The sequence below is a fragment of the Corvus kubaryi genome, unplaced genomic scaffold (assembly GCF_017639235.1).
Source record: "Corvus kubaryi isolate FWS band 111438036 unplaced genomic scaffold, C.kubaryi_AGA036_p1.0 split3-131, whole genome shotgun sequence".
In the NCBI taxonomy this organism is placed as follows: Eukaryota; Metazoa; Chordata; class Aves; order Passeriformes; family Corvidae; genus Corvus; species Corvus kubaryi.
This window is the reverse complement of record NW_024582083.1, coordinates 4,305,895-4,331,881: the sequence shown is the minus strand read 5'-3', so window position 1 is coordinate 4,331,881 and position 25,987 is coordinate 4,305,895. Positions and strand designations below refer to the sequence as shown.

Sequence of the window (25,987 nt, the reverse complement as noted above, 5' to 3'; positions counted from 1 at the left end):
ATGGGTCCTTAATTTTTTGGGAATACTTTCTCTTCAGTTTCAATAGTCAGCAATCTACACTCCATCTATCCTTTGGATCTCAAGTGTGTGAACAGCTGGATAGCGTCACAATAATTAATTACAAATTATTATACTGTATATGTGTCATTGAAATATAGGAACTAGACCAGTGTTCAGCATCAGCTAAGACCAAAAAAGTGCATATAAAAGCTCTACTAATTATAAGTCACATTATTTTTTTTGTGAAAATGATGTCTGAGTAAAATTTTTCTTGTGTATAGGTGAAAGGTACCTTCAGAGGTAAATTGAATGCTCTAGGATCAAATATACATGAGTTATCTGTCAAATGTTTGGCTAACCTGTTTTTAAAATGCTTAGTAATAGTGATTTCTGCAGCATCCTTATGCAACCAATTGCAGTTTTTACTGTTCTCATCACTAGACTGCTTCCCACTTCCCCCAAGACTGGCCTAAATCTTTATTTCTGCAAACTAAATACGTGAAATATGGTTGTTTCTCTCTACATATGAGAACTAATCAATTCAAAGACTATTATCATGCATTTTCCTGCTTCTACTGTTTTTTTTTTCTTTTCTAGAATAATGTAAAAAGGATTTAACTTAGTCTGTCCTCCTAAGTCTTAATTTTCTAGCAGTTGGAGTTATTGCAGTTGCTCTCCTTTGCACTTGTGCCAGTTTGTACATAGTTTACAGACGTCTTTACTGATGTCTAATTTCCCATGTTAAACTGAATGCTCCAGCTGAGACTTTATTAGTGTAACCAGGGGAACTATTAGTTGTATACAAGGGGAACACTTGTGTCACATGCCATGTATATGGTACCCTATGTAATACCTCCTGGAATGATGCTGCCCCCTCAGCAGTAACGTATTATGGAGAGAGTCTGTAGCCTGTAAACTTCATGTTAAAACAAAGTCACTATCCTGTGCATTTGCTTTTTCCTCTCTCAGTCCTTTGTACTGGCCTTCAGCTAACTTCATGCTGTCTTGGTATCAGACAATTTCTCCATTTTACTTGCCTGTTTTGAATTCTTTCCCTCTGAGCAGCTGTAGCATCTACAGATTAGTATCATCTACTGCTTGCATAAAAATAAATACATTATTCTACTGTTCACAGTGTTAAAAGCCTGAATAGCACCAAATGCAGGACAGAATTCTGCAGTGTTTTACATTTGCTTAAAGTGAATTGAAGACTTGTGTCCTAATAAGCTATTAGAGTTGAACTCTTTCTTTTTTTTAATGAAGTCAGTGGTATTACTACCATAAAAAATTAAATGAAAAGGGGATCCATTCTATTATAAAGGTCCCATTTGGTGGGTTATTTTTAACTTTGGCGCCAATTTTGTAAACACTTACTCATATACACTTGCCTCATTGATTTGAAAGGGACTCATTCGTTGTTTGGAGCCAAGTGCCTTGTAATCAGGGACTAGAGCTGTGTTGTAAATAGGTTGTTGTGCCTAGTGTTTCTTTATTTATTGTGTTGAAGTGAACATTTACGTATTCGTTGCATTTGAAATTTTGCAGAGGTCAACATTTTATTAATTGCTTTCTTAATGAATAGAGTCATAGCAAGTATATGTTCCATTTTAAAATTCTGTGCCCTACAAACTGATATACAAGAATACACTAACTTGAAAATTAACTTTGGGTATATTTAGCTCCTTAGCAGACTATGTGTAATGACAGTGATCTGCACAGTAGCATTTCTTCTCATGGTATTTCCAGATCTGTGAAGAGCTAACAACTCAGCCTTTTGTACAGCTGTTGCTGGATAAACACTGGAGGGTCAAAAACAACTTTTAGACTCTTCCTGCTATAACTGGTCGTATCATGAAAGTGCTCTGTGTGTACGAGCACTGGGTTGGATGGAGCTTCAGATGAGTTCTATAGTTCAGTTGCTTTAGGGTGAGGTAGTGGTGCTGTGGTATGAGGTGGATTCAAAGTTTATGTATCAAATCTAAAGAGTTAATACATTATCAGATGTTTTGGGTCTGTAAGACATAAACTCTGCCAACAAATACTGGTAAGATCTCAGTTTGTATGGAAGAGTCTATACTTTGTTACTACAGATAACTTTTTAGAAGGAAGCATAGTTCCCACTCATAAACCTTTTTATAAGGGAAAAAAGTGTCTGTTTTATCAAAAGTAAATGTGTTACTCAGTAATTGTCAAAATATATTTAGCTGCAAGCAGAAAGTGATAGAGAGGAACCTTCTTATGAAAAAAATAAATTTGCAGAGGTTAACGTAAACAACAAACAGCTATTCATGTACATATACAGATACCTGGGGTCTGATAGGCAAGCTAAGCAGTTCTGAGAATGTAAAATGATTTGTCTTAAATATTCTATTTTTTAATGATGTCGATTCTCTTCACAAAAATTTGTATAAACTTTCACTTTATGAATAACTGTGTAAGTGAAAGTTACCAGAAATTGTGTTTGTAGTATACTTCTTAAAATACATACTGGTTTTACAGAACAGGAGAGGTGAATATGCCCTGGTTTCTTCTCAGCTTAAAAAAGTGTACTCTTGAATGACTGTAGCAAATTCTAAGCTACCCATCTTTGCTGTATCTGCCTTGGTCAGGCACGGTAGGAAAGCTCAGTACCCTAGCTGCTCCTAGTTAGGCTAAATTAAGCCATCGACAGGATTGTGGTAGTTCAGAACTGGAGTCTCCATCTTCTTCCAGAAACTGGTAAACACTATGAAGTTTTCTGTTTCCTTTTCTTTTTGTACACTACTTGTGTAGTCCCTAGAAACCAGTCCTTAAAATACAGCTCAGAAATAGTCAATAATGCTGTGGTTCACTGCAGAGATCCACTGTTTGGAAGGCTTGATCATGTTTTGAACTGTAGTGAATGATTAGAACAAAGTTTTCGTTTTTATTTTATCCTAACGAGTTGCAATTGATAATGCCACTCAGCAACAGTTGTTAGGTAGGGAATACAGGCATGAGGCATTTTCTCAACTTGCATTCCATAGAGATCACAGTTCTATTAATAAAAGCCACCCAAGACCTCTCCTAGTTTCCTGGATACAATAGAGATTCATTTAGCAATGATAGGAATACTGTATGGCATACCTATTCACCATACCACTTGGTGTAAGGCACCACATTTAGCATTTGTTTTTCATTTGCAGCACGTAAGCTAATGGTGTAAAAATGCTTAAGATAGTGTGAATATTCTTTTTTGAAAGTTTAGAAGGGGGGACTTTTTAGATGGAGCTCATCACTTTCTCTTTTATGCCAAATAACTTTGCCTATTTTGGAAAATGACTGCCAAAGAAGAGTCATACTTCAAAATAAAGCCAATAAGATACTTGCTTTGAAGGAAGAAAATGACACCACATGTCAGACAAATCTCAGAACCATTCTTTTCTGAAGTACGTATTCTACCTTAAAGAGGTTTTGCTCAGAGATATGTGATACAGCTAAATCGGCATGGCCAGAGCTCTGACTTATTTGCAGGAACACCTGTTGGCAAGCATGTTACTTTTAATTCAAATTTTACATTTTTTACATCCCTCATCTTAAAGAAAATTTCTGAGGCTACAGAAACTTCTAGTGAATACACATGCTGGAGCATGTTTGCATGTTTGCCTTCCTGAAAGAAACTGATATAGCCTACATGTGGATTTGTTTGTGGGGGTTTTTTACTCTTTTGTGTTTTTCAGGACCTCCTTGAGGTCCACCAGCTGCATATTTTGGTTGGTTTCCTCCTTGAAATGGTGTGCCTCCTTGAAATGTATTTCTTCCTGAAGATGGACCTTAACTTGTCACCAACCTAGGTCCCATACACTTGCTTGGAGTGTGCACTCTAAACTCACATGGAAATAACCTGCATCAATTGATTTCTCCATTTTTCTGTGTTAAATGAATAATAAGCATATGAAATAATACAAGTACAAAATTAGTATTATGAACTCTGATATAGCTTATAACCTGGGGTTTTAAAGGTGCATAGCAATAAGACTGAAAGGCAATCCTGGAGCAAAATCTCTAAAAGGCTTTAAAGAGAACTGGTGCTAAAGGGAGTATGTAGAAAACTGCAGTATTGGCTCGGAGCAAGCTCAATTTTACCACCTGCACTGGTCTTTTTTGCCTTGGTGGGGCATATGGCAACAGGGGAAGACCAAAATAGCATAGCTCCCTGAAGCTGATGTTCCTTCCTTCAGCCACAGGATTCTTATGGCCAGGGTTTTGCTATTCACATTCCACTCTCGTAGGGGATGTTCTTAAACTTTCGCAATGCAGGCAAACAGCGAGTGAACTGCTGCCAGTTAGATGATGATGGCTTGGGGGGAATTGCATTGCGTGCCTAAGTGCTGAGCTCTGCTCATGACTGCAGCCATGCTGGCTGGTTGGCCATAAATCCTTTGTGGCATGCTGCATCTGTTGCACTAGTGGATGTTGCCCTCTGCCATGTCTGGAGTCTTTCTGGCAACAGATACAATCTCTTTATGGCTGTTCTTTCACCGTAATTGGCTGAAGAGTCTCTCTGGGGTGCCCTTTTCCATTCCTATGCTGACTACTGGTTTCATGCCTGTGTGTGTCTTTCTGTCAATATCTGAAGCTCAGGCCTGCTTGGTGACTGATTTGCGTAGGTTCAGCCACATGACTTCTGTGATTTTGTTTAGTTTACATATTAGCAAATATTCTATGTTAATGCTGCCTGTCTGCATGAAGAGTCTGGCAGTTACACGTTGCAAATCCACAAGCCAAGAAATGTGATAAATGTATCATTGTTCCGTATTTGACTTCTGGGAGGCCTGAGACAAAGCCTTTGTCATAACAGAAGTTTAAATATTTTTTTAACCTTAAGTTATTGTTCCCAGCATTCAAGGATACAAGGTGTAACAGCTGTAAAAATCTCAGGGGAAGAGGTAGGAAAATTACTTGCCATCCAACCATGCTGTTGCTAACATCATCATTCATCATCAAATACTACTACTACTACTAATTTGGATTTCCATCTAAGAAACAGTGATGAGATTGTATTAAGAGTATGTAATAGACTTTTTTAGTGCTTAAAATGGTGTAAAGAAATGTCATTTTATGCTTAAGTAACTAGTGACCATTAAAGCATTATCTACATATCTGCTGGTATTTGTCAAGAGGGCTGATTGGTGACACCTGGATAATGCCTAAGCTTCTGGTTGCCTGCTAATGACTTAGATCACCACCATACTTGCCATGAAGTATGGCTTGATACAAGAATCTGTTTAACAAACAAATGAAAAGTTATTCCAGGCCTTTCTCTGTTCTGCTCTTAGAGCTTTATCCCTGTACTTTTATGGTGCATTTAAGTTCCTTGGCCTTGAGCTGGCACTACAGGATGTAACAGTGACACCACTGTGGCCTTGTAGGATTCTGTTTTTGTCAGTAACCACAGCTCATCAATTCTTCTAAAATTTGCTTCATCTTGGCATCTCCTACAGGAAAGAATGTTCAAGATCTCTTCTGGTTCGTTTCTGGCTATGTCAAATGACAGGCTACTCCTGGGGTACTGGCACTGAGCCACAGGGAGCCTGTCTGTCATTTCAGCTTCATGGTTGCAGGGTGTGGATCACATGAGCAGGAAGAGTCAGTTTCTAGTCCTGTTCCAGAATTTAGTGTGGCAGGTTCCATGCAGTCACTGTGGCCCCATAATAATCCTGGTCATAAAAACAGAGTAACCTGAAAGTACAGAACAATTTGGGAAGCAAGGTGGGTCATCAGTTTGCTGGTTTGAGAGGGCTGCACACAAAATACTCATCTATGACATTTGAAAATGGTGCAATTTTTTCCAAATTTTCCTAAGACAAATTATTGTTATAGTAATTTGGACTGTAGTGCATTGGACTGCATCATGTGTTGAAAGGTCAAGGGGGTTTTGGTATTGTTACTTTTATTAACACATTTTTTGTGTCTTACCACAGTTGCATCTCTGTTGACATAAAAAACAGTCTTGAAAACAGAATGAGTTCCCCGCTGAAAGGGAGGAACAAAAATGTACTTCTATTTTCATTCCCACCTGTTAAGGACTGCTGCCCCTTTGAACTCAGAGCTATGTGCTGGCATGGAAGTGTTGAAACTGTACTGACATTTCTTTGGACAAAAATCTAGAATAAAAAGATTTTGAAAGTTTTCTTTAACACTTCTTCCTCTGGGTTATAAATTTGAACAGAACTAATTATTAATGAAATGTAACATAGTGCTTTATTTAAAGCTTGTATGCTAAATTAGGTCAGAATGCCAAACTCATCAGTAAAGTCTTCTAGTTTGCTTGCTCTCAGACTGTAGTCTCTGCCCCTTCCCTGGCTGCTTTTTTGAAGGTAACTTCCATGAGTAACTGTAATCTAAATGCTGCCCCTAATTGCTTGTTTGCCAAGTCAGGAAAAGTAATGGTCAACTGTATTTTGTATGTGCTTGGACACCTACTTAGACTTCTGTTATAGGTTTTTGGGCAGATTTTCTAAGTGTTTGAGTGTCTTCTATAGAAAAAAAATCTGAAGAGCAGACTCTCAGGACTAAGCCTGGGTAGTTCTGTACTTTCGAGGGTTAGAAGTTTTATTGCCTAATGAAGTTGAAGGACACTGATTTTATTTTGTAGCTAATGTAGCCCAGGGCATAGATGGTTGGCATGAGAAGGATCTCACTTTCATTAAGCAATTCCATGTCAGAGGTGGAAGTGAAATAGCACAGTCTTCAGCCTTACTCTATGGTTTTAATCATGTTCATTCCTTCATCTCAAGTATATTTTGAACATCATTTCAGATGATTTCTGATGATGTTTTACCTTTTTTTTTTTTTTTTCTGAATTTGTATTTATGAACTGTTTTAATAGGACTTTTTAATGGGTTTTTCCTGGAGGATGAATGGTTGGGTCTAGCAGAATTTAGTGAAAAGTTCCTTCTAGAGTCCTGAACTGGCAAAGCTTTGCCTTCTTTAAAGCACAAAAATGTGTATTTTACTAATGTCCTCTGGAGTATTCAAAGTAACTCAATGAGTGGCAAGCATCTATGGAATATCTCTATGGAATAAAGATACTTTACCTATAAGCCATGCTTTGAAGGTGGAGGATTTTGGGAGTGGTCTAACTGCATTGGTAGCTCATTGCTTCCTGTGCAGTTGTCTGGACAAGAGAGCAGGTGATGCTGACTCCTGTGGGGGTCTGCCTCTTGGAGCCATGGCAGCTGTCTGTGTACCTGCTGGTTTCCTTGCTCCTGCCAGTCACACCTCCCAGGCTAGTAAGAGAGAATGGAGGCTGGAATAAATGTGGAAAGCATATGTATGAAGTACTTCCAGGTTTGTACCACTCCTGTAGAAAGAGACAGATTCATTCTCAGCTGACAACCTCACCCACGAAACTCCTACAAAAAAATGTAGGTTTTTTCTTGCCAGACCAATGTCAATTCCTGCTCTGCAGTTCCAGATGCTTTGCTTGATCTTGATCCTCACCACCTTCTTCTGAGAGTCCTGGAATTCCATTCCTAATGGAAATTTAGAACTGAGATGAGCCTCAGAGCCATGGCAAGTACAAAAGCTGTCAGTGCTTATTTCTGACAGGAGAACAATGCTGGTATTTTCCTGCACAGGCATGTGTGTACGTATCCCTAGTACGCTTGCCTGTTAATTCCTCTTCCAGTATTTATTTACTTGGAAGAAAGCACTAAAAAGTAACACATAATTCTAGTATTAAAGTGATACATTTATAATGTCCCATTTATATTGAGCCCTTTTGTGAAAGCTCTGTTTCAGATTTACATGCAGAGTCTGATTGCTGGATACGTTGAAGAGTTTATTTCAGTCTCAGAGATATTCTGATTCATTCAGCTGGATAAAACCTGAGGAAGAGAGTTGTCTGAAAGCAGCCTAGTGTCTGTGAGAGTGCTGTTTTGTTCTGTCTCATGGGAAGAGCAGTAGCCCACCTGCTTCTGTTCTGTAAAGAGTGTAGCACTATTCCAAGTACAGCAGTTCTTATGTGCAGTAATTTCAAAGTGAAATTTGCAGCTGCTCCTTTTTCTTCCCTTCACCCTATCTAACTATAATCTTGCCTCTGATTTTCTCTTAAAGAAAACCAAGAGAGATATAGAAAGTTTCATTAAATATCTGAGTATTATTTCAGAATTTTAGGAATTAAATTTTGTCAGGTACCTAAAAAAAGTAGTATTAGTGAAACTCAGTAATGTTGATATGCTTGTTAAACATTTACAACTGGCTAGTTTTATATATATAGAAGAGCATAATGAGGAAATACTAGAAAGAAATGCCAGGGACATAAAGGCAGCATTTTAACATGCTATTATTACAGAGAAATCACTGTCTTTAACCGTGATGGAATTTTATCCTGGATTGCTTCTCTCTGCAGATATCTGATACATGGTAAAGAACAAAAAATTCTAGCACTATTTGGTTGGTTTTGTTATTATTTTTTAAAAACTATTGACTTGTGCTTCTTCTGACAAGACTACAGTCTTACTTTCATAATGGGATCAGACTTTCAAAATAACCATTATTTTTTAGTCAAAACATGCTTTTATTCAGGACTTAGTTTCTGTTGACATTTATAGGATAACTTGCCCCCTATTAAAAAAACCCAAGAAACAAACCACAGGTAACCAGGAGTGCTTCACAGTTTCATGGATTCTCCTGAATTCTAAAATCAGTCTTAACTGCACATTACATATAAGTAAAACCTGATGCAGTAATAATTGTTGTTACTATTCTTAAAAGAATTTCTATTCTGATAGAATAATTTTGGTTTTCTGTTTTAAGCTGCTTGGTATTCAAGCAGCAAAGTATTTGAATACTTATGCTTTAAGAATCTGTTTCTTTTTGTGTACTAAATGATTAAAAAATTAACACCTTCTTTCCATTTAAACCATGTAAATAGTTAAGACTCATGCTGTAGCTAAGCTGATTCTTTCTCTGTTTTAAAAATAGAAAATGCTGGAGCAGTCCCTCCCTTCCCCCACTCCGTAGTCACTAGTCCAAGCTAGTAAATGTAACTGAATGGATTTCAGTGTTGTAGCCATTCTACAGTAGGTACAGCAAGATCCTTTGTGAAAAACCAAAAGGAAAAAAGAAAAAAGGTAGTAGAAATCCATTTGTGGATGTTCGTCAGACCAGAGTACCTGCACCAATGACAGACAGGCTTTCCTCGAGAAACAGATCATGACAACAAACACTGCTGCTCAGAGGAGCCAGAATCTCCCCAAAAGACGCCTAGAAAGTGTAGGGGAGTGTCCTGCAAAACGGAAATCTAGCTGGGGTATTCTGACCAGCCAAGGTTAGTATAGCAGCCATTTCAGAAACCGGGTACTGAAATATGCTAAGCTGACCCAGTTTATGATGGTATAGCTATAAAACTGATTTTTGTGGGGTTTTTTTCTCCTAGCTGTAGTGTAAATGCATGCTTTTGTTAGTGGCACTTTATTGTCTTGCATGGGTTAACACAAGGGTACTGAGGCTATTTTCGTTCTTTCTGCTCTCTTATCAGCTGATCTAAAATACCATTTCTTGTTTATCTGCCCTATTTGTTTTATGCAAGTGTTTAAGGCTTGACTTACCCTGACTTTTGCTGTCCTGTCACAAGGTAACTGGATACTGAAGGTTAATGGTTTACTATGGGGAACCAGGGAATGAAAGGAGGGGGAGGAGTAAACTTTACATGTCACTTTATGTGTAAGGGGTCTATAGATAGCTGAAATAGGAGGCAATAGATGAACACAGGTGACAGAATTATTGTCCTGTACTAAGATACTAAGGACAAAGATATAATTGCAAGGCTTTCCGTAGAGAAGTACTTAGGAGGTATTTAAGTTCTGAACACTGACTTTTTCAGCAATGAGGAGCAAACTCTGTTAGAAGTGTTTAGGACTCCTATTGCCTGTGCCATATTTTCCTATATTTTTTTCATAATCCAAGTGTGTAAAAGGGAGCTTTGAATAATTGCAAGAGTCTTAAGAGAAATTTTTTTTAAAGAGTGATCATAATTCCATTTAATGTTGATGATATCATAAGTTTTAGAGTGAAACAAACATTAAGGAAGTCAAACTTGAAATTCACGATAATACGATATAAAATAAAAAACTGGAGATGTTAAAATAGTCAAGGAAAGGAGTAGACGGGAGTGAGTTTATATGTTGTGCATAAAGGAATTTGCCATGTAAAATATAGCTATATGTTATAGAAATCAGAGTTATTCTTAAAATACCTTTGATGGTTTCTGGTATTGACAGTTTTAGAACTAAGCAGTATTCAAGAGTTTAAGCACCAGTTTCCTTCTCTTCCAAGTAACCATTTGAATGCAATGACACTGTATGGTTGCGTTTATTCATCATTTTTAATATGTAGAGCATCTTTTGCCCCCATGTTTTTCACTGTTTGGGCTAAGATTTCCTGACCTAAAGAAACTTTTATTAATGGTGATTGTAGCTCGTTAGGTCAGTAGTTTCCAAAAGAACTTGGACAGTCTCTCTCAGCTGAAAAGAAATTTCACAACAGTTCATCAGCATTAGTACTAGCCACTCTATTATATGGTTGAAGATTAGGCTCTCTTGCTACTCTCACAAAGAAATAGCCATAATTCGTCTAGTTTTGAAATTCTCAGAATCAAAGTAAAATATGGAAACTAAAATTTTCTGAAGAATCCATCTTAACAGGGTCTAGCTACTTAGAGCCTCTTTGTGATTGCCACACTGGGAATATCTATTTATTGATGGACGTCCTGAAGTGCTGAGACTTCTGTTGCACTTAAGGCTTCTGACTGTTGCAGTTCACTTGAATAACAAGTATATCTTTTATCAAGTCTGAAAGATGCTTCTTTCCTTCCTATTTCATCCATGGAGGTATCCAAACCTGACTTGACTCTGCAGGCACCCTTGCAGAGCAAAGGAAGAGAAAGTCATACTGCAATGCAGTCTGTAATTAAATAGATTGGAAAATGGACTGAAACTGATGCAAAAGATGGAATATATCATAATATTGGATAGAAGAGTGAAAGGACAGTCAGAGTGGGAAAAGGCCTTCAGCCTATTGGCTTGAGGGGCCCCAACTCCAAAATCTTGTGGCTGTGACAAAAATCACACACTGGGCCCAGTTTTGCTGCACAATTGCTTACTGCTTATAAGGCTTGGGATTAGGCTCTGTGCTGCATTCTCTCTCAGGCAGGCTGGGAAAATACTGAGAATTCTCAGCACAGTTTGGGAAAAATTGCTTGTAGTATGGATTGAGGCTGAGACTGTGTTTGAGGAGCAAAATTATTCCAGACATAAATCCTCCAGAGTCTGAGCTCAGCTCAGAATGTCCATATGCCTTTTCTGTCACCTTTTAGTTGGGAAGGGGGCTGAAAAACCCTTGCTTTGTTTTAGTGACTTGTCCAAGGAAATAATAACAGTCAAAGAATATTACCAGTTGCTCCTTCTACTCAAGTCAAACCTGGTGTGGATGTAATAGATTACTGAATTTGGAAGTTTATGTGATTTTACACCTTGGAATTCTATCTAGGGCACACAGACTTTGCAAGCTAATTTTGGTTAGAAAAATATCCAGACAGTTGTTGAGGCTTCAAGAAGATGGAAAAAACAACCTGTGCATGAGCAATGGCTGTGGAGCTGTGGCTGTGCTTCATGTGACACGAGAAGGGGCCTGACACACTCCTTCCCACGCGTGCGAGGCCCAGTGCAGAGCCAGCAGTGACCGCTGCTGCTCCTACCATTGTCATTGCCATCATCTTCACGTAGCAGAATGTGGCTTCTGTTGGGAAGCAAGGCAAGCTGTGTTTGGAAATCGCTGTTGTGTTATTCTAGGCTTTTTTATAGAGTTCAGTGGCTCATATTTCTGTGTGAGAAGTATGCTAAAGTGCAATGCCAAATACTCAAAATGTTATCTGTGCCACACTGATTTGAGCATCCAGTGCATTATACCCCGGTATTTAACAGCACAGTCACATGCTGTGCTCTTCCACAAAGCCCCAGCCTCCTTAGCTGTGCAAGATGAATGATGTTCTGAGAATGCATGAAGTTTGTACCCAGGAAAAACATACCCTATGTTTTTCTGTTTGATGCAAAGGTTAGAAGGCATGCAGTGAATGGTAGGGAAAAAGGGTTAATTTTTTAATGTCCCTAAAAGTAAATTCCATTCTTGTCTTTGCTTTGGCACCTATGTGTTTTAAGATCAATCATCTAATATAAAAGTTTCTTGGCTGATCATAGTTATTATTATCTAAGGCTGAAATTTCAAAAGCTCAGAGCTCTCATAACCATAACTAAACTGTGCTTTTAGTGTACACTCTAATGTTTAAGTAGTCAGAAAAAAAAGATCAGCTGTTAGAATGATTTTATAATTCAAGTATCAAAACTCTGTTTTTTAGTTCCTTAGTTATAAAATAGTATGAATGGATGATGTTCTGATATAGGTTCAGCAGGGGAGCTGAAGTATTCTTTTGTTATTGGGACAATACCATGAAAAAGGCAGTAGAAAATTAACAATGTTACAGTGAATTTATAGTTTGGATGACATCTTAAAGAGATCCTGCTAGACATGGAGATAGAAAAAATTTTGGATACTAACTCATTCACTGAATGCAACACTGGAATGGCAAAACTAATGTCTAGTCACGTAGTGCAGGTGCATTAGAGACAACTGTGTGGGAAAGTAGGTTTGTTTTGTATGATTTTTAGGAGTAGAAAATTGTTGGCATTTACATTTGGAATGAAGTCCCCAAATTGTGAAAGGCTACATTATGATAAACATTGGAAAGTATATTGGTTTGAACCAATCAAGTTTTCATTGTTCGTATGCATATATATATATGTTTATGCATACAAACAATATATATATATATATTTAGTTATATGCTTATATAGTTAGAGAATTTTTAGATTGTTTGAAATATTGAAATGAAATATGTGAATGCCACTTGAACTACACCTTGTCTTTCAGACATATTTTAGTAATTTCTAGCCTAAATTCTGATTCTCTTGAAGTTCTTCAGTGTTGACTGTTGAAACTTCACTTATTAAAAAAAAGTGGCTTCTGTTTTTCTGGTCATATCTAATCATGGTAGTTAAGCATCATAGATGTATTTCTAAATGTTTAAATCCTTCATTGAAGATTTTTTTCAATATTTTTTATCATGAAATATCAATTAAGTAGTTGACATGCTTCTTTATCCTACAAGGGATTTAGACAAATGAGTAATTTTATAGTGCCACAGTAAAAATATGTTAGAACCTAATTAGATATACAAAATATCAGACACTTTCAACAATGGGAGTGAAGTGATTCTGTTGATCTTGGGACTTTGATGTTGCAGAGTTTTTCTCTTTTGTTATTGATCCTGTCTGTTGCTTCAGTTGCCAGGAGCTGAAGCACTCACAGTGCATCTTAAGAAATAAAACGTAACAGTCCTGGTCTTAATACATAGCATTTGTTGGTTTTGCAGAAATAAATATTAGCTACAATGCTTTCCAAATACTCTGTGTTTCTCATCTCCCAGTAATGAGCTGTGTCAGGCTTCTATTTTCAGTTCTTCTTTGATGATAGTGCTTCTTCTGAGGACTGGGACTCAATCTGTCTAGCTGTAGAGCAGTAATTTTTTAAAGTGCTGAGCTCTGGTATGAATACTCTCCCAATGAAGTCAGTGAGAAGAATTTCATTTATTACAGTCCTTCTGTTGAAAATCTAACTTTTAATGTACTTTTTATACTGAGTTGGGGGTTGTTGTTTTGTTGGTTTTTTTGATTTTTTTTGGAGACTTCACAAATTTTTAAAAATAAATATGAAAGGAATGACATGACTGGAGGTAAAGACTGTTGTGAAAATATTTTTACTTAGCATTTTGCTACTATGATTATAATTGCAGGAATGACTTATAGATAATTGCAGGTAGAAGCAAAGGAGTGAGGTCTGTAGGGAAATGTGAGGAAAAGAACATTAATGACTTAGAAATGAATCAAAGTCAGAATTGCACCTCCCTATTTTTGGACATTTTCACTGCTGAGAATAGCTACCAATGCCCCAATTCAACAACCAAAGAATATTTTAGAACATAATTGAAGGAATAGTGAACTACTAAAAGAAAAACACAGTTCAGGGTATAGATCAAACAACATTTGAAATATATTCAGAATATCTTTGCTTTTCTTTTCTAGATGTGTTATGAGGAAGTAGTAAAATAATATAGGGATATTTGGCAGTGCTCTCCTTAAAATCTATGTACTGATACTTATTTTTGAGGATAAAAAACTGTATCTCTTTGCATGAGGTTAAAAAAGGAGGAGCTTATCCTGCAGTTTATTCATGTCAAAGTTCTCTTGATTTTACTGTGAGTTTCTCTTGTGTTGAAATTCCAGTTAATCTGTCTTGGAAAGCCAGTGCACAGATGCTGGCCCTTTGAGAAGCTGTTATGTTAAAGAAAGAAATGTGAAAAACTGACAAAAAGGGCAGCAGTCCTTTACCATAAGAAACTGACCACTTGTACACACTCATATATTCAAAGCCGTGTTACTGAAGGCTGAGAGTTCGTATTACAGGGAGCTGCTGATCTCCTTCCAAACACAGCTGAAGTGTATTAAGAACAGGTCCAACTAGCAAGAGCAGAGGTTTTTTATTATTATTTAATTTTTTTTTATTTTCCAGATTGAAAGAAATGAGTAGGATTTATAATTGCAGTTGGCTGGAAGTGCCATGGGGAGATGGAGATTTAGGTACTGTATAATAATTAATAATTTTTTTTTTAACTTCACCTGTTAATGCAGTGAATCTATTGATTCTTTCTTGATAATGCTTACAAAGCAATGATGCTTTGTAATAGTTTGCCCTTCTGGTAAACTGTACATCAGAGAACTTGGAACTCATGTGGCTTCTATATATAGTTAGAAATACTTCGTATTCAGCATCATTCAGCATCAGTAGGGAATTAATGCATTATCAATTTTGGAATAGACCGTGTTTGCTAATACTGCTGCTACAGACACAGTGAGTGAAAAAGTGTCCTTGTTTATATTTTTGTTAATGTCTTCTAAGTGAGAGACATTGTAATTTGTAGATTAGCGGAAGGCAGTAATCTAGGCAAAGAATTTAAGAACATCTTTGATGTGTATTTATGATACATATTTATGTTGAGCAGATTCTTGTCCCTGTGGTATTTAACAATGAATTACTATGTATATCAAGAAATCAGTTGGAATGTGAATTTTCTTTTTCCAAACTTGGTCAGCACAAAATAGTTCTGCAACATTTTGCTTTTAGATTTGTCAGTAGTAGAGATGATGCAGGTATTTTGCATTTAATAGATTTACCAGGAACAGCTGGCTGCTGAATGTCTCTGCCTGAAGATAGGGATATAAGGTGCGTCTAGGTGCAAACCAGAGCTTACAACAGGATCTGGCATCATTTGAGTATCAAATGCCACTGGAGTAATTAATAGACATTCTTCTGATCAATCCAAGATGGAAGGAGGTGAAGGAAATAAAGGTGAAAAATTGTTGCTTTCAGATCCTACCTGCATCTTTATTTTGTTTATACATGGCTACAAAAATGTCTGAAGTGTAAGTGTATTTAATGGGCATAAAAGCTTCATAACTCTTACAATTTTATATGTTTTTCCATATAATCAGTTAAGTGTCTTTTTTTTTCTTTCCATTGAGTAGGATAAACTGTCAAGAGAGAGATGTTCTCATCTATAGAGACAGGGTGACAAAATACCAAAAGCAACCTCTAAATACAGATTTAAATTTGAGGAATTTTTTGCAGCAGCTAGAAGGAGAACTTAATGGATCTTGTTAATTTGAATTAGAACAACTTGAGTGCTCATTCAGATACTACTGCAGAAGAAGTAAAATAATGATTACACACACCCAAATTACAGTAGAATAAATCTATCTGAGCTTATTGGGATGACAAATACTGATGATTTGTCAAAATTGGGTCACTTGAAGGTTTCTGAGCTCAAGTTGGTTTTTTTAATGTAAAATAACCCTTAAAATCCCAATCAGTTTGTGTGTGGGGTGGTTTTGGTTGTGGGTGTGGGCTTCGTGGGGTTTTTTTGGGTTGGTTTGGTTTTAGGTTTTTTTGTTATTGTTTATTGGTTTTGTTGTTGTTGTTGTTTTGTTTGGGTTTTTTGTTGGTTTTGGTTGTTGCTGGTGGTGGTATTGTTTTGGTTTGTTTGGGGTTTTTTTGTTTGGTTTGATTTGGGTTTTTTTGCTTTTTTTTTTTTTTTTTTTATTCTGACTATCAATAAGAATTTCAAAACATTACATTAAATAAACCTGAAGTAAAATGTACAGGGAATAATGTGTATGTACAGGCACACACAGATGACCAGAGCTTAGTGCAAATAATTCTGACAGAGTATTGGAAGCTGGGTCTTCCCAATAGCACATCTACTGCCACAGATGAAAGAGTACGAGGAGCTCCACACATACAGGATACCCTGACATAATAAAAATCTCACTGCTTTTTTAACATCAGGCTTATAAAGCCTTTCTCTCATATTTTTTAACTTCTGTGATCAGCTTTATGTAGTCTTATGATAATTAAACTAATCATCTCTGCTTTTGTTTTGCCAAGTTTTTGATCTCAGTAATATTCAGTAATGCTGAGTCACAAAGTGCACTGTGTTCTCCAAGATGCAGTCATATGTCTGTGTAAGTGTTAGTCTCGTTCAGTAACACCAGTAGGAAAATGGAGGTTTTATCTACATTTTCCTATTGTGCACTATTTCATATGTTTTTAACTATGCCCTGATTTCTTTTCAGGTTGAGTAGCCTTAATCTTTTCATCATTCTTGATGTGATATGAGGGAGCTGTTTATAGTAAACAAAAGTGTACTTTCTGAAACAGAAAGTTCTGGCCAGAAGGAGTCCAATAGGAAGCAGAAACAGGGTCTATTTCTGGGGTGCAGTTATCTTAGTGCTTAGGCTGATGATTGCCAGTGATTGAGCAACAACCTTCTCATTTCAGATTCATCGCGTTGTCAGTAAATGCAGTGGCTGGCTCTGTAGGCAGTGCCTGTCCATAACAAAGTCAAACCTGCACTCATGGAAGAGTCATCTGCCAATGTTAGCAACTCATCATTCCAGGCTAATTCTCTCTATGTTTCTTCAGGAATTTGGGCAGCTTGATATAACTCACACAAATGATTGTATTAGTATTTTACAGTTCCAGTGATTTTGTTCTTAGAGGAATAAATACTGATAATTCATAATACATTTTGAAGTTGTTTCTTCCTTGCACAGCCTCTCAAAACTGGATTTTCAAAATTCATCCAATAAATCAATATCAGCTCTGCCTGCAGCCTTGGCTGGCTAGAAGGGACCTGTCAGTGTCCAGTCTTCTAGTGGAAAGGGCAGGTCCATCAGCAAGAGCTTCAGGATGTCTCTGGAAGCTGGGTTGCAAGTTATGGGGGGGGGGGGGGGGGATGTGTGTGAAGGCAGGGTTGTTGTTGGGTTACTACTTTCTTTCACTTTTCTCTTTTGGGGGTGATAAGTAAATGAAAATAAACACCAAACCTTTACAGTAAACATAGCTAATGATTTTTAAGCCTAATAGTTTATGGAATGAAAACTTTATATCTTATTTCTACTATAGTAATTTTTTTACTGTGATTCTCACTGTATTTCTCTCCTTGCACTTATGTAGTAGCTTCAAATTAATCTCACCATACATAAAGATTTCCACACTGATTTTCATATACACCAGCTTCTTTGTGACTTCTTCAGTCAGCTTTGCATCTGGTTTAAGTTCAAATAATGCCTATATTCCAACTACGAAGTTTAATTACTTGTATTAAAAATGAGCGATGCAAAAATAGAAGTGGAATATGGTAATTAATGAATTTATTAAATCAGATTACTGATATAAATATCTTAGTATTTTGTTCTGTGGAACACATAATCATTTATTAGAGATGTTTACAGTTCATTATAGAGCACTTTTTTATTATTTAGAAACTGATCATTTGAAATACAGTCTCTAAAGAGGAAAAATTAATTTCATAGGACAATTGACTTCATTCTGTGCATCATATTTTCTGCTTTGCTCTGTGCATTCTAAAGCCTTTCTAATTCATATGGTTTATTCAATAACTGTTGTTATTATATAGGTTCTTGGGCAGATCGCTCACCTCTGCATGAGGCGGCCAGTCAAGGACGTCTTCTTTCTCTAAAGACTTTATTGTCACAGGTGAAGGCTCTGTTCTTACAATTGCTTTCATTTTTGTTTAATTTCTCAGCATAGATTATTAACACAGATTTAGTATGCTTTGTTTTGCTTTTTTCACTTGAATTTTTCAGAGCAATGCATATTTAGGAATTTTTCATATTATAATATATAAGCTAGTATTTAAAATATTTTCTCTGTATGTTCCTCCCCCCCCCCCCAAAAAAAAAAAAAAAAAAACAAACAACCCAACAATCAAAGTTGTGAAGTTGTGTCTAAATTTATGACAGTCTTCTGGTCCTGCAAGGTATAGATCAATATAGTTTCACTGCTTTAAGCCTTTGGGTAAATAAAGCTAGTCAGGAAGATACTAGTTAACAGGAAGAATCACTGAAAGATTCTGGGTTCTGCATAGTTGTCATTTAAAAAAAAAAAATTGTTAGTAGCAAAGGGAGATACTGTAAATGCTAAATTTTAATATTGCAGTATTGATCCATTAGCTATTTCAATATTGAAAAATTATACTACAGAATACAATTGATGAGAGCCAGTAAATAAAATTGTTCATTCTTAAGAATCAAACTACATCTACTGGAAAAAATTTCAAGGGCTTGGTGATTTTATCAATCCAATAAGTGGTTTCTTTGCTAAAATTCATAGCTTTGGATATTTCAGACCTTAAGTTAGAGGATGATAAAATAACAGGAGAATTTAGACTCAGGTCATCATGGGGTTTTAAACATCACCAAGAGTGGAGATGCACCATCCTCTCCCTCATCTGTTTCAGGGTTTCACTGTCCCCCAGTTAAATTTTTTTCCATATAGCTGCTTGGAATTAGCCATGTTCTGACTTGGGTCTGTTGCCTTTTGCCCTGTCACTGTGCATCGAAAGAGTCTGTTCCCATCTTCTTTATACCCTTTATATTTTATGCCTATTTCTGATTAAAAAAGAAAAAAAAAGAAGAGCTGAGAACTTTTATTCTGTTATGCACTGATTCATGAAAGATTCTTTCTATGCTCACTGAGGATTTACTTATTGCAAGTTGAGTTTTAAGCCTATTTAGAGCACTGTAAAGTATTAATTTGAACAGTAGTGTGAGGAAACGACTTTTAATAGGTTTTGTATGATCTTTAAATGCCATTCACATCTATTCTAGGGGTACAATGTAGACACACTAACAATTGACCAAGTAACTCCACTTCACGAAGCCTGCCTGGGAGATCATGTAGGATGTGCAAGAATCCTCCTTGAAGCAGGAGCAAATGTAAGGCTTTGGTTTTGTTTTCTTTTACATGAAGTCCAATGCTAACCTTGGCTTAACTGAGAAGGATATATTCCTTGATTTTAGTGTAATTGGTCTCTACTTACCCAATTGGCTGCGTTCATCTCATGTAATTACAGCTGCCATCTGAATGCTGGCAAATGAAAGTGATGGGCAGTCACAGAGACAGTAATGAGTCGGGGTGAATCTGTTAGCAGTATTCATTATGATATTTCTCTTCTAAAATATGAAACCCATTCCTCCACTTGACTGGGTTCCTCTGGCTTTGAGTGGCTTTCAGGAGACTGTTCTTTTAATCTTCAAAATGTCTGCTGTCACACTGTACCTGTGTGCTCTTAAAATTCTTTGGTCTAAGTATAAAAAAAGCACTAAAGCACTGTCTCTTTTCTGTACTCCTGACATAGACTGTCTTACCTTTTATCCCAAAACAAAAATGGGACATTATGGATCACTTTCACTGCAATGTCTGTTGACATCAGAATTCAAGTCCATAGCTTCCCAGATCTCTGATCTTTGTAATGGAAATATTTATTGTTCTTAAAATTCAGGTTTGAGAAGCATGTAGAAAATGTCTGTGTTACTACAGAGAAAGAGAAAAGATACATAGATGTTTCCAAAACCAATTTCTCCCTACTTTAGGTAGCACAAGGATTCTAAGGATACAAAACTACAGGAAAAAATTTCATTTTCCCACCTGATTTATTTTTAGTATTTTTAATTGTTTTGGTAGGTTTGGGGGGTGCATGAAAGAAGATAGGCCAGAGTCCTGGAAGGAGCCCTCTCCTCATACCTGTGCTCCTTTCTTTAGTATTATTAGCCCTCACAAGGTTGCCTACTTTGTCTCCTTACTCTCTCACACTGGAAATACTCAGTTGAAGAGTGCGGTGATGAGGTTGGTATTAAAACAGTAGGCTTATGCTATTAGCTTTGTCTCCATCCTGTGAAATATCACTTCAACCTGGAGACTAAAACTATCAAAGAAAATGGCAAATAATGCTCACATTTAATATGGAGTTTGCATTCTTGCCAGAGCTGTGGAGAGAAGATCCCTTTATCCCCTTACTATGTGAAGTGTAGATTTTCTGTATCAGTGAAACAAGCTCAGTGCAATGGCTTTTGAAAATTATTTACTGCCCAGACATCAATATATGCTCTTTAGTATTCCAGGTGTATTTATCCAACATAGTTTAACTAGAAAAACAGTAAACTAATTTCAACTGAGCAGCATGGTAAGAGGAAGACAGTAGCACAGGGACTGGCCAGTTGTTATTTGACCTAGTACTTTTCTTTTTGTATTTTATGCAATTTCTAACTATTTCCTGTTTAGAAATCTACCTTTCTTTCAATTCTGTTCATAAATAGATTTTATATATCCTAGGTAAATGCTACAACAATTGACGGAGTGACACCTTTATTTAATGCCTGTTCGAGGGGCAGTGCAGCATGTGCTGAGCTCCTGTTACAGTATGGTGCCAAAGCTCAGTGGGAGTCCTGTCTGCCATCACCAACACATGAAGCAGCCAGCAGAGGTAAGAAACTACTTCCTGAATAAACGTGGAGCAGTTGAGCAATGTCTCAGTAACAGGGTTAAGCAATGTGTGTGGTTTTGTCCATGAGACAGCATACTGAAGTCGAGCAAACTGTCATGCTTTGTACTGACAGGTCACAGTGAATGTCTGGAGGTACTGCTATCCTGGGGTATAGATGTTGACCAAGATCTTCCTCATTTAGGAACACCTCTGTATGTAGCTTGTGTTTCACAGCAGATCCATTGTATTCGAAAACTTCTTTATGCAGGTATGTCATGATTTAAATAAATATATGGCTGGTCTGTAAAATAAACATATTGTACTCACCTTTGAAGTCAGCTGTGCTCAGTCAACTGAACTGGAACCCTTGCTTGCAGGGCTCTACTTCAAACTTTATGCTGATTCATGTTTTCTTATAATAACTTAGTATATCTTATTTTTTGGTGCTCTAGTAAGCATATGAGGAAAAAAGGAAGCAAGACTAGTAAGAATGTGTGTTCAAAATTTTCAGCACATACTGCAGCTTTATTGATACTAATTTTCTGTAGGAAAAACAGGGGTAAAAAACTAGTTTTGAGAAATTTTACATAATAATCATTGAGATTTCAATTGAACTATTTTAGCAATGTAGTCCCAATTGCTTTCATTTTTCAGCAAGTTCTGATTGATCTTTTCATGAGACATAGAGGCTGAGTTGCAGAGGGAAGAGGTGAGGTAAAAGGCATCTGATCCTAAATTTCAGATTATTTATTTAATCAATGGGTAAGAGATATTGAAGGCTCGCTCTGTTTCAGCACAAGTCCAGGGACACAACTGGCATAGCTCAAAGACAATTTGCTGTGTTTCAGGCATCTACATACAGGCTTTTGCATCCTGCAGAACAAGGAGTTAAAATCTATATATGAATAATTCAGCCTTGCTATCATTGCACCAAAATAGTTTTTCTACTTGATTGCATGTTATATTTAGAACTTAAACAAGCAGTTAAAGTGTTTCTCATTGAGTCCATCTCCTTGGATGATTAATTATCCTATGTCGTGATTTTTTGTGTTTAAGAACAGCAAAAGTATAATTAGCATATTTTGGGATTCAAATGCTACCATACAGAAAAAACAGTAACAGAAAGGCATACATTGGTTGCTGCCCTGAAGTAGAAATGGCTATGTAAATTGAGAATATAAGTAACTACTTATGTAAATCTAAATTTTTTCATATTTTATCAGTTTGTGAGAATGTATTAGAAGTTGAAAAGCAGATAGACAATGAAATAAGCAAGACAATGGTACTGCAGAAGCATGCTCAAATTGTTAATATTAAGAACAGTGAATTATTCAGATTTCAGATCTAATTTCTAGATTTGTGACATTATTAAATTATTTTACTCAAATGAGCATTTAAAATGCAAAAGGTGTTGATTCAGGGAGTAAAGTTGATACAGAAGGCAACTGTATCACCTGTGTTTTGGTTCCACAAAAGGTCAGTAAGAAGTCTGAAGAAGGCTAGGTTTTAGGTGAACCAACAGCTTGCCTGTAAGGGAAATTCTTCCATACTAGCTAGTTTAGTTTAACTCTCATATGGATTTATTTTTCTTGAATATGAATGAATTGTTACAAATTAATTTAGTCCATTTAAATTTAAAATACGTTAACAATTCCCTATTAATGTAAAAGTGTAACAATTAGAACCCATGGATTGGGAGAATTAATGGTTTGGGGTTTTTGTTTCCTGTTAGCTTTCTTGACTGTGTATCTCACCTTAATTAAAATTAAAATTAATTTATAGGTTAATAAATAAAGGTTGGATGGGATGGGAGTTTATTTCAAACCCTTTGCTAGTTCTGACATTCGAAAAATTATAAAGCATCCAAGATTTCTTCTTGAGTTGATGTACTCACAAAAATATGTGTACAAAACTTCAGTCTAGTGATTTTTTTTTTTTAAGACCTAAATAAGGAAAGTATGTTTTTTATGTAGTGAAAATTTTCTTAAATGTGTACAAAAAGTGCTTTTTAATGATTAGGCAACAATGATGCTCATGTTACCTGGTTGGTACCTGATACATTTTTATCTGGTTGTATTTAGGTAAAAAAACCTAGGATTAAAAAAAAAAAACCAAAAACATACAAAACACTGATGTGATTAACTATAGTTCTATGCAATGAAATTAAGAAAGTGGCTAAATGCACTGTGGCATTCCAGGCCAGTGGTGGTTTTTGTTTGTTTTGTAGCCTCATCTTTCTTACTCAATGGCAAATTTAATTAATCTCTTCTTACATCTCTTTATGTGCATCTACCCACCAGGTGCCAATGTGCAGAAAGGAAAGCATTTGCAAACTCCACTCCACGCTGCTGCCCAGCATTCTAGTACAGAGATTGTAAACTTACTCCTTGAATTTGGGGCAGACATAAATGCCAAAAATTCAGATTTCGAGAGGCCTGTTGATTTAGCTGCCCCAAGCAGTTTAGTGGAGAGACTACTGCTGTTTCATGAAGGTAAGTTTACACGTTTATATTTGAAACCGCAACTTGTATTATTAAAAAAACCAAACCCACATATTATTAACAGCCCAAACAACCCATGATATAAAAGGTGCTTTATGAAATGAATACGTGAGCATTCAGGTAATTTCCTTTCTAACTATAAACATACTCAGCAATGTTTAGCCTCAGGCCAGAGCCCATTGATCAAGCAGCATCAGAATTTGTACAAGCTGAAAAAGTATCGTCATATGTTTATTGGGTGTTTACAGAAGTAGATATTAAAGCTACATTTTTATTGGTTTTTACAGACCTTGTTAAAAAGAAACAGAGTATTTAAGTTTCAGGTTAAAATATATTTCATTTTCGTCAGCTGTCATAATATTTTTAAATATATATTTTATGTGCATATAAAGCAAATTATTTTGATTGTGGGCAAAAAGTGTAAGAAGTTTAATTTTCTAAATTTTCTTTACAAAATTATGAAAACCTGAGAAATAGGAGACTAAAGAGTCTAGAGTCCCTCAAACCTCTTAAAGGTCTATCTTCTTTGGAGAGAGAGAATATTCCAAAGGGAAGTGGATTTGTTCAGACTGACCTATGTATAATGTAAAAATAAGCCACAAGAGAAAGAAACTATTTTAATAACCATGGGTATCTCTTTAGAGGTGAACTGACAAGTAACACTGATTCATGTTTTCCTCCAAAAAACCACTCTGTAGTCTGAGTGCTATTAACAAAACCCCTCTAAAAACTGTATGTTTTCACAAATTTACCAAGACTAGTAATGTTTTTAAAAGTTAGAGCAAAGAAAAAAATTACATGGCATGAACCAGATATAGGTTTATTGTCCAGAGAAAATAGCAATGTTCATTTTGAAGGAGTGGGGGCAGAGTGATGAAGACATTATTATTAACTAGTAAGACCACTAAATATGGTCCAGGATCTCGGGGTATTTTGCCTGCTTATTCTTGTTGCAGTGATGCATTGGTAGTGCAGCTGGTAGTGCTGTAGCAGGTATGTAACCTGTACTGTGAATAAAATCCAAAACAACAAGTCTGCAGTTTTTAAAGTTATTGACATCAGATATTTCCTGAGAGCTGTTTTTTCATTTAAAAAAACTGACCTTGTCTTGCTTTCTTTAGTATTTCCCTAACTATTTTTAAGGTTTAAACAGCCCCAGTCTTTATCTTTGAGGGGAGAAAGGCAATGAAGGAAAGGGAATGAAGAAAAAGGCCAAATTTGCAAAATGTGAATTTTTTTTTTGTTTTCTTTAGAAATCCCATTATTGTGCAAGACTGTTGTAAAATAAATTGCTGGCTTTTATAGTTGTACAATTAAACTCCTTTCTTTATTGTTTGCAGCCACACCATCCTCTCTTTGTCAGCTCTGCCGACTATGTATCCGAAATTACATAGGAAGAGCTAGACTGCATCTTGTTCCACAACTCCAGTTGCCAACAATACTTAAGAATTTCTTACAGTACAGATAACATAGTAATTAATCGTTAGAAACTTAAATATAGCGAGTACTTTTTCTTCTCTCTGTTCATTGTACATTTTATCTAAAGAACTGCTGGGCAGAAAAAAAAAAAGCCTTTTGCGTATTGCTTAAAAAAATTGTATCTTTGACACCTGGTGTTGGTAATGTAATAGTAATTGGGAGCCATTCAGCAACTAGTGCCAAGGTGCTAATCCAGCTGAATTGAATAAGTGTGCTGATACTCTGGGACATGACTGTATAACTTTATCTTAACCTTTAATAGCTTTAGTGCTGTTAACTTTAATTGTGTTTATGTTTTTAAAATCTGTTTGACACACCTGAACCACAAAGAGTTTCTTCATTATTAGTATTTAAGTTTTTCCACTTGGAGTCAGTATTTTATGTGTTTTTAAATTTCTGTTGTTCATGTACCTAAAAATACTTAGTGATGGGTGCACTATATACATTGATAAGAATAAAACAATTAGACGTCAATTCTTTTTTTCTTTTATATAGACAACTCATTAATCACAGTGAGAAACTTTCTTTAGTCTTCCTCATTGCCTGTGCTGTGAATTGTAATTAAACTGATATGAATATAACCTCAATTTTTTATAGAAATCTGTTTATTGGTACAATTAGTAACTTATTTCTCAAAAATCTTAATGCAGAGATTCTTTTGATCTCCTCTTGTAAAACAGAATTATATGGGCACTTCCCTTATCTTTTCGTAACAGTTCTGTATCATAAGCGTTTAATGAGCATATTAAATAATTATTTTAATGTATAGTATCTGGGAGGTTTCTGAAGGTATATTGTGGAGATGCGGATACTGAATCTTCAAGCTCAAGTTTAGGAGGTGAATACAAGGTTTTCAAAAAAGTCAGTTTTCTTTATCAGGATGGGTACAGCTCACGAAAGGACATTACTTCTCTTACTACCTGTTTTGTCAACATTTACCCAGCTCCAAAACTCCTATTGAAAAATCTCAGAATACTCTAGCAGGCATTTCTGTGAAAAGGTTGAAATTATGTTGCTCAACTCT

At 36.1% G+C, this 25,987-nt stretch overlaps 1 protein-coding gene across 4 annotated transcripts in view; it reads left to right on the top strand.

Moving 5' to 3' along the window:
* Positions 1–25,550, top strand: part of ASB5 (ankyrin repeat and SOCS box containing 5) — a 40,342-nt gene extending 14,792 nt beyond the window's left edge. For 2 of the 4 annotated variants that reach the window (XM_042014950.1, XM_042014948.1), the window contains exons 3-9: positions 14,650–14,717; positions 18,116–18,195; positions 19,329–19,436; positions 20,833–20,983; positions 21,117–21,251; positions 23,284–23,475; positions 24,825–25,550. In XM_042014950.1, coding sequence (XP_041870884.1) covers positions 14,660–14,717; positions 18,116–18,195; positions 19,329–19,436; positions 20,833–20,983; positions 21,117–21,251; positions 23,284–23,475; positions 24,825–24,952 — 852 coding nt within the window. In that variant the 5' untranslated portion in view covers positions 14,650–14,659 and the 3' untranslated portion in view covers positions 24,953–25,550. Of the gene's footprint in view, positions 1–9,007; positions 9,296–14,649; positions 14,718–18,115; positions 18,196–19,328; positions 19,437–20,832; positions 20,984–21,116; positions 21,252–23,283; positions 23,476–24,824 lie in introns of those variants that run through there. The other 2 variants (XM_042014949.1, XM_042014947.1) reach the window with 2 other exon arrangements.
* The last annotated feature ends 437 nt before the right edge of the window (positions 25,551–25,987 follow it).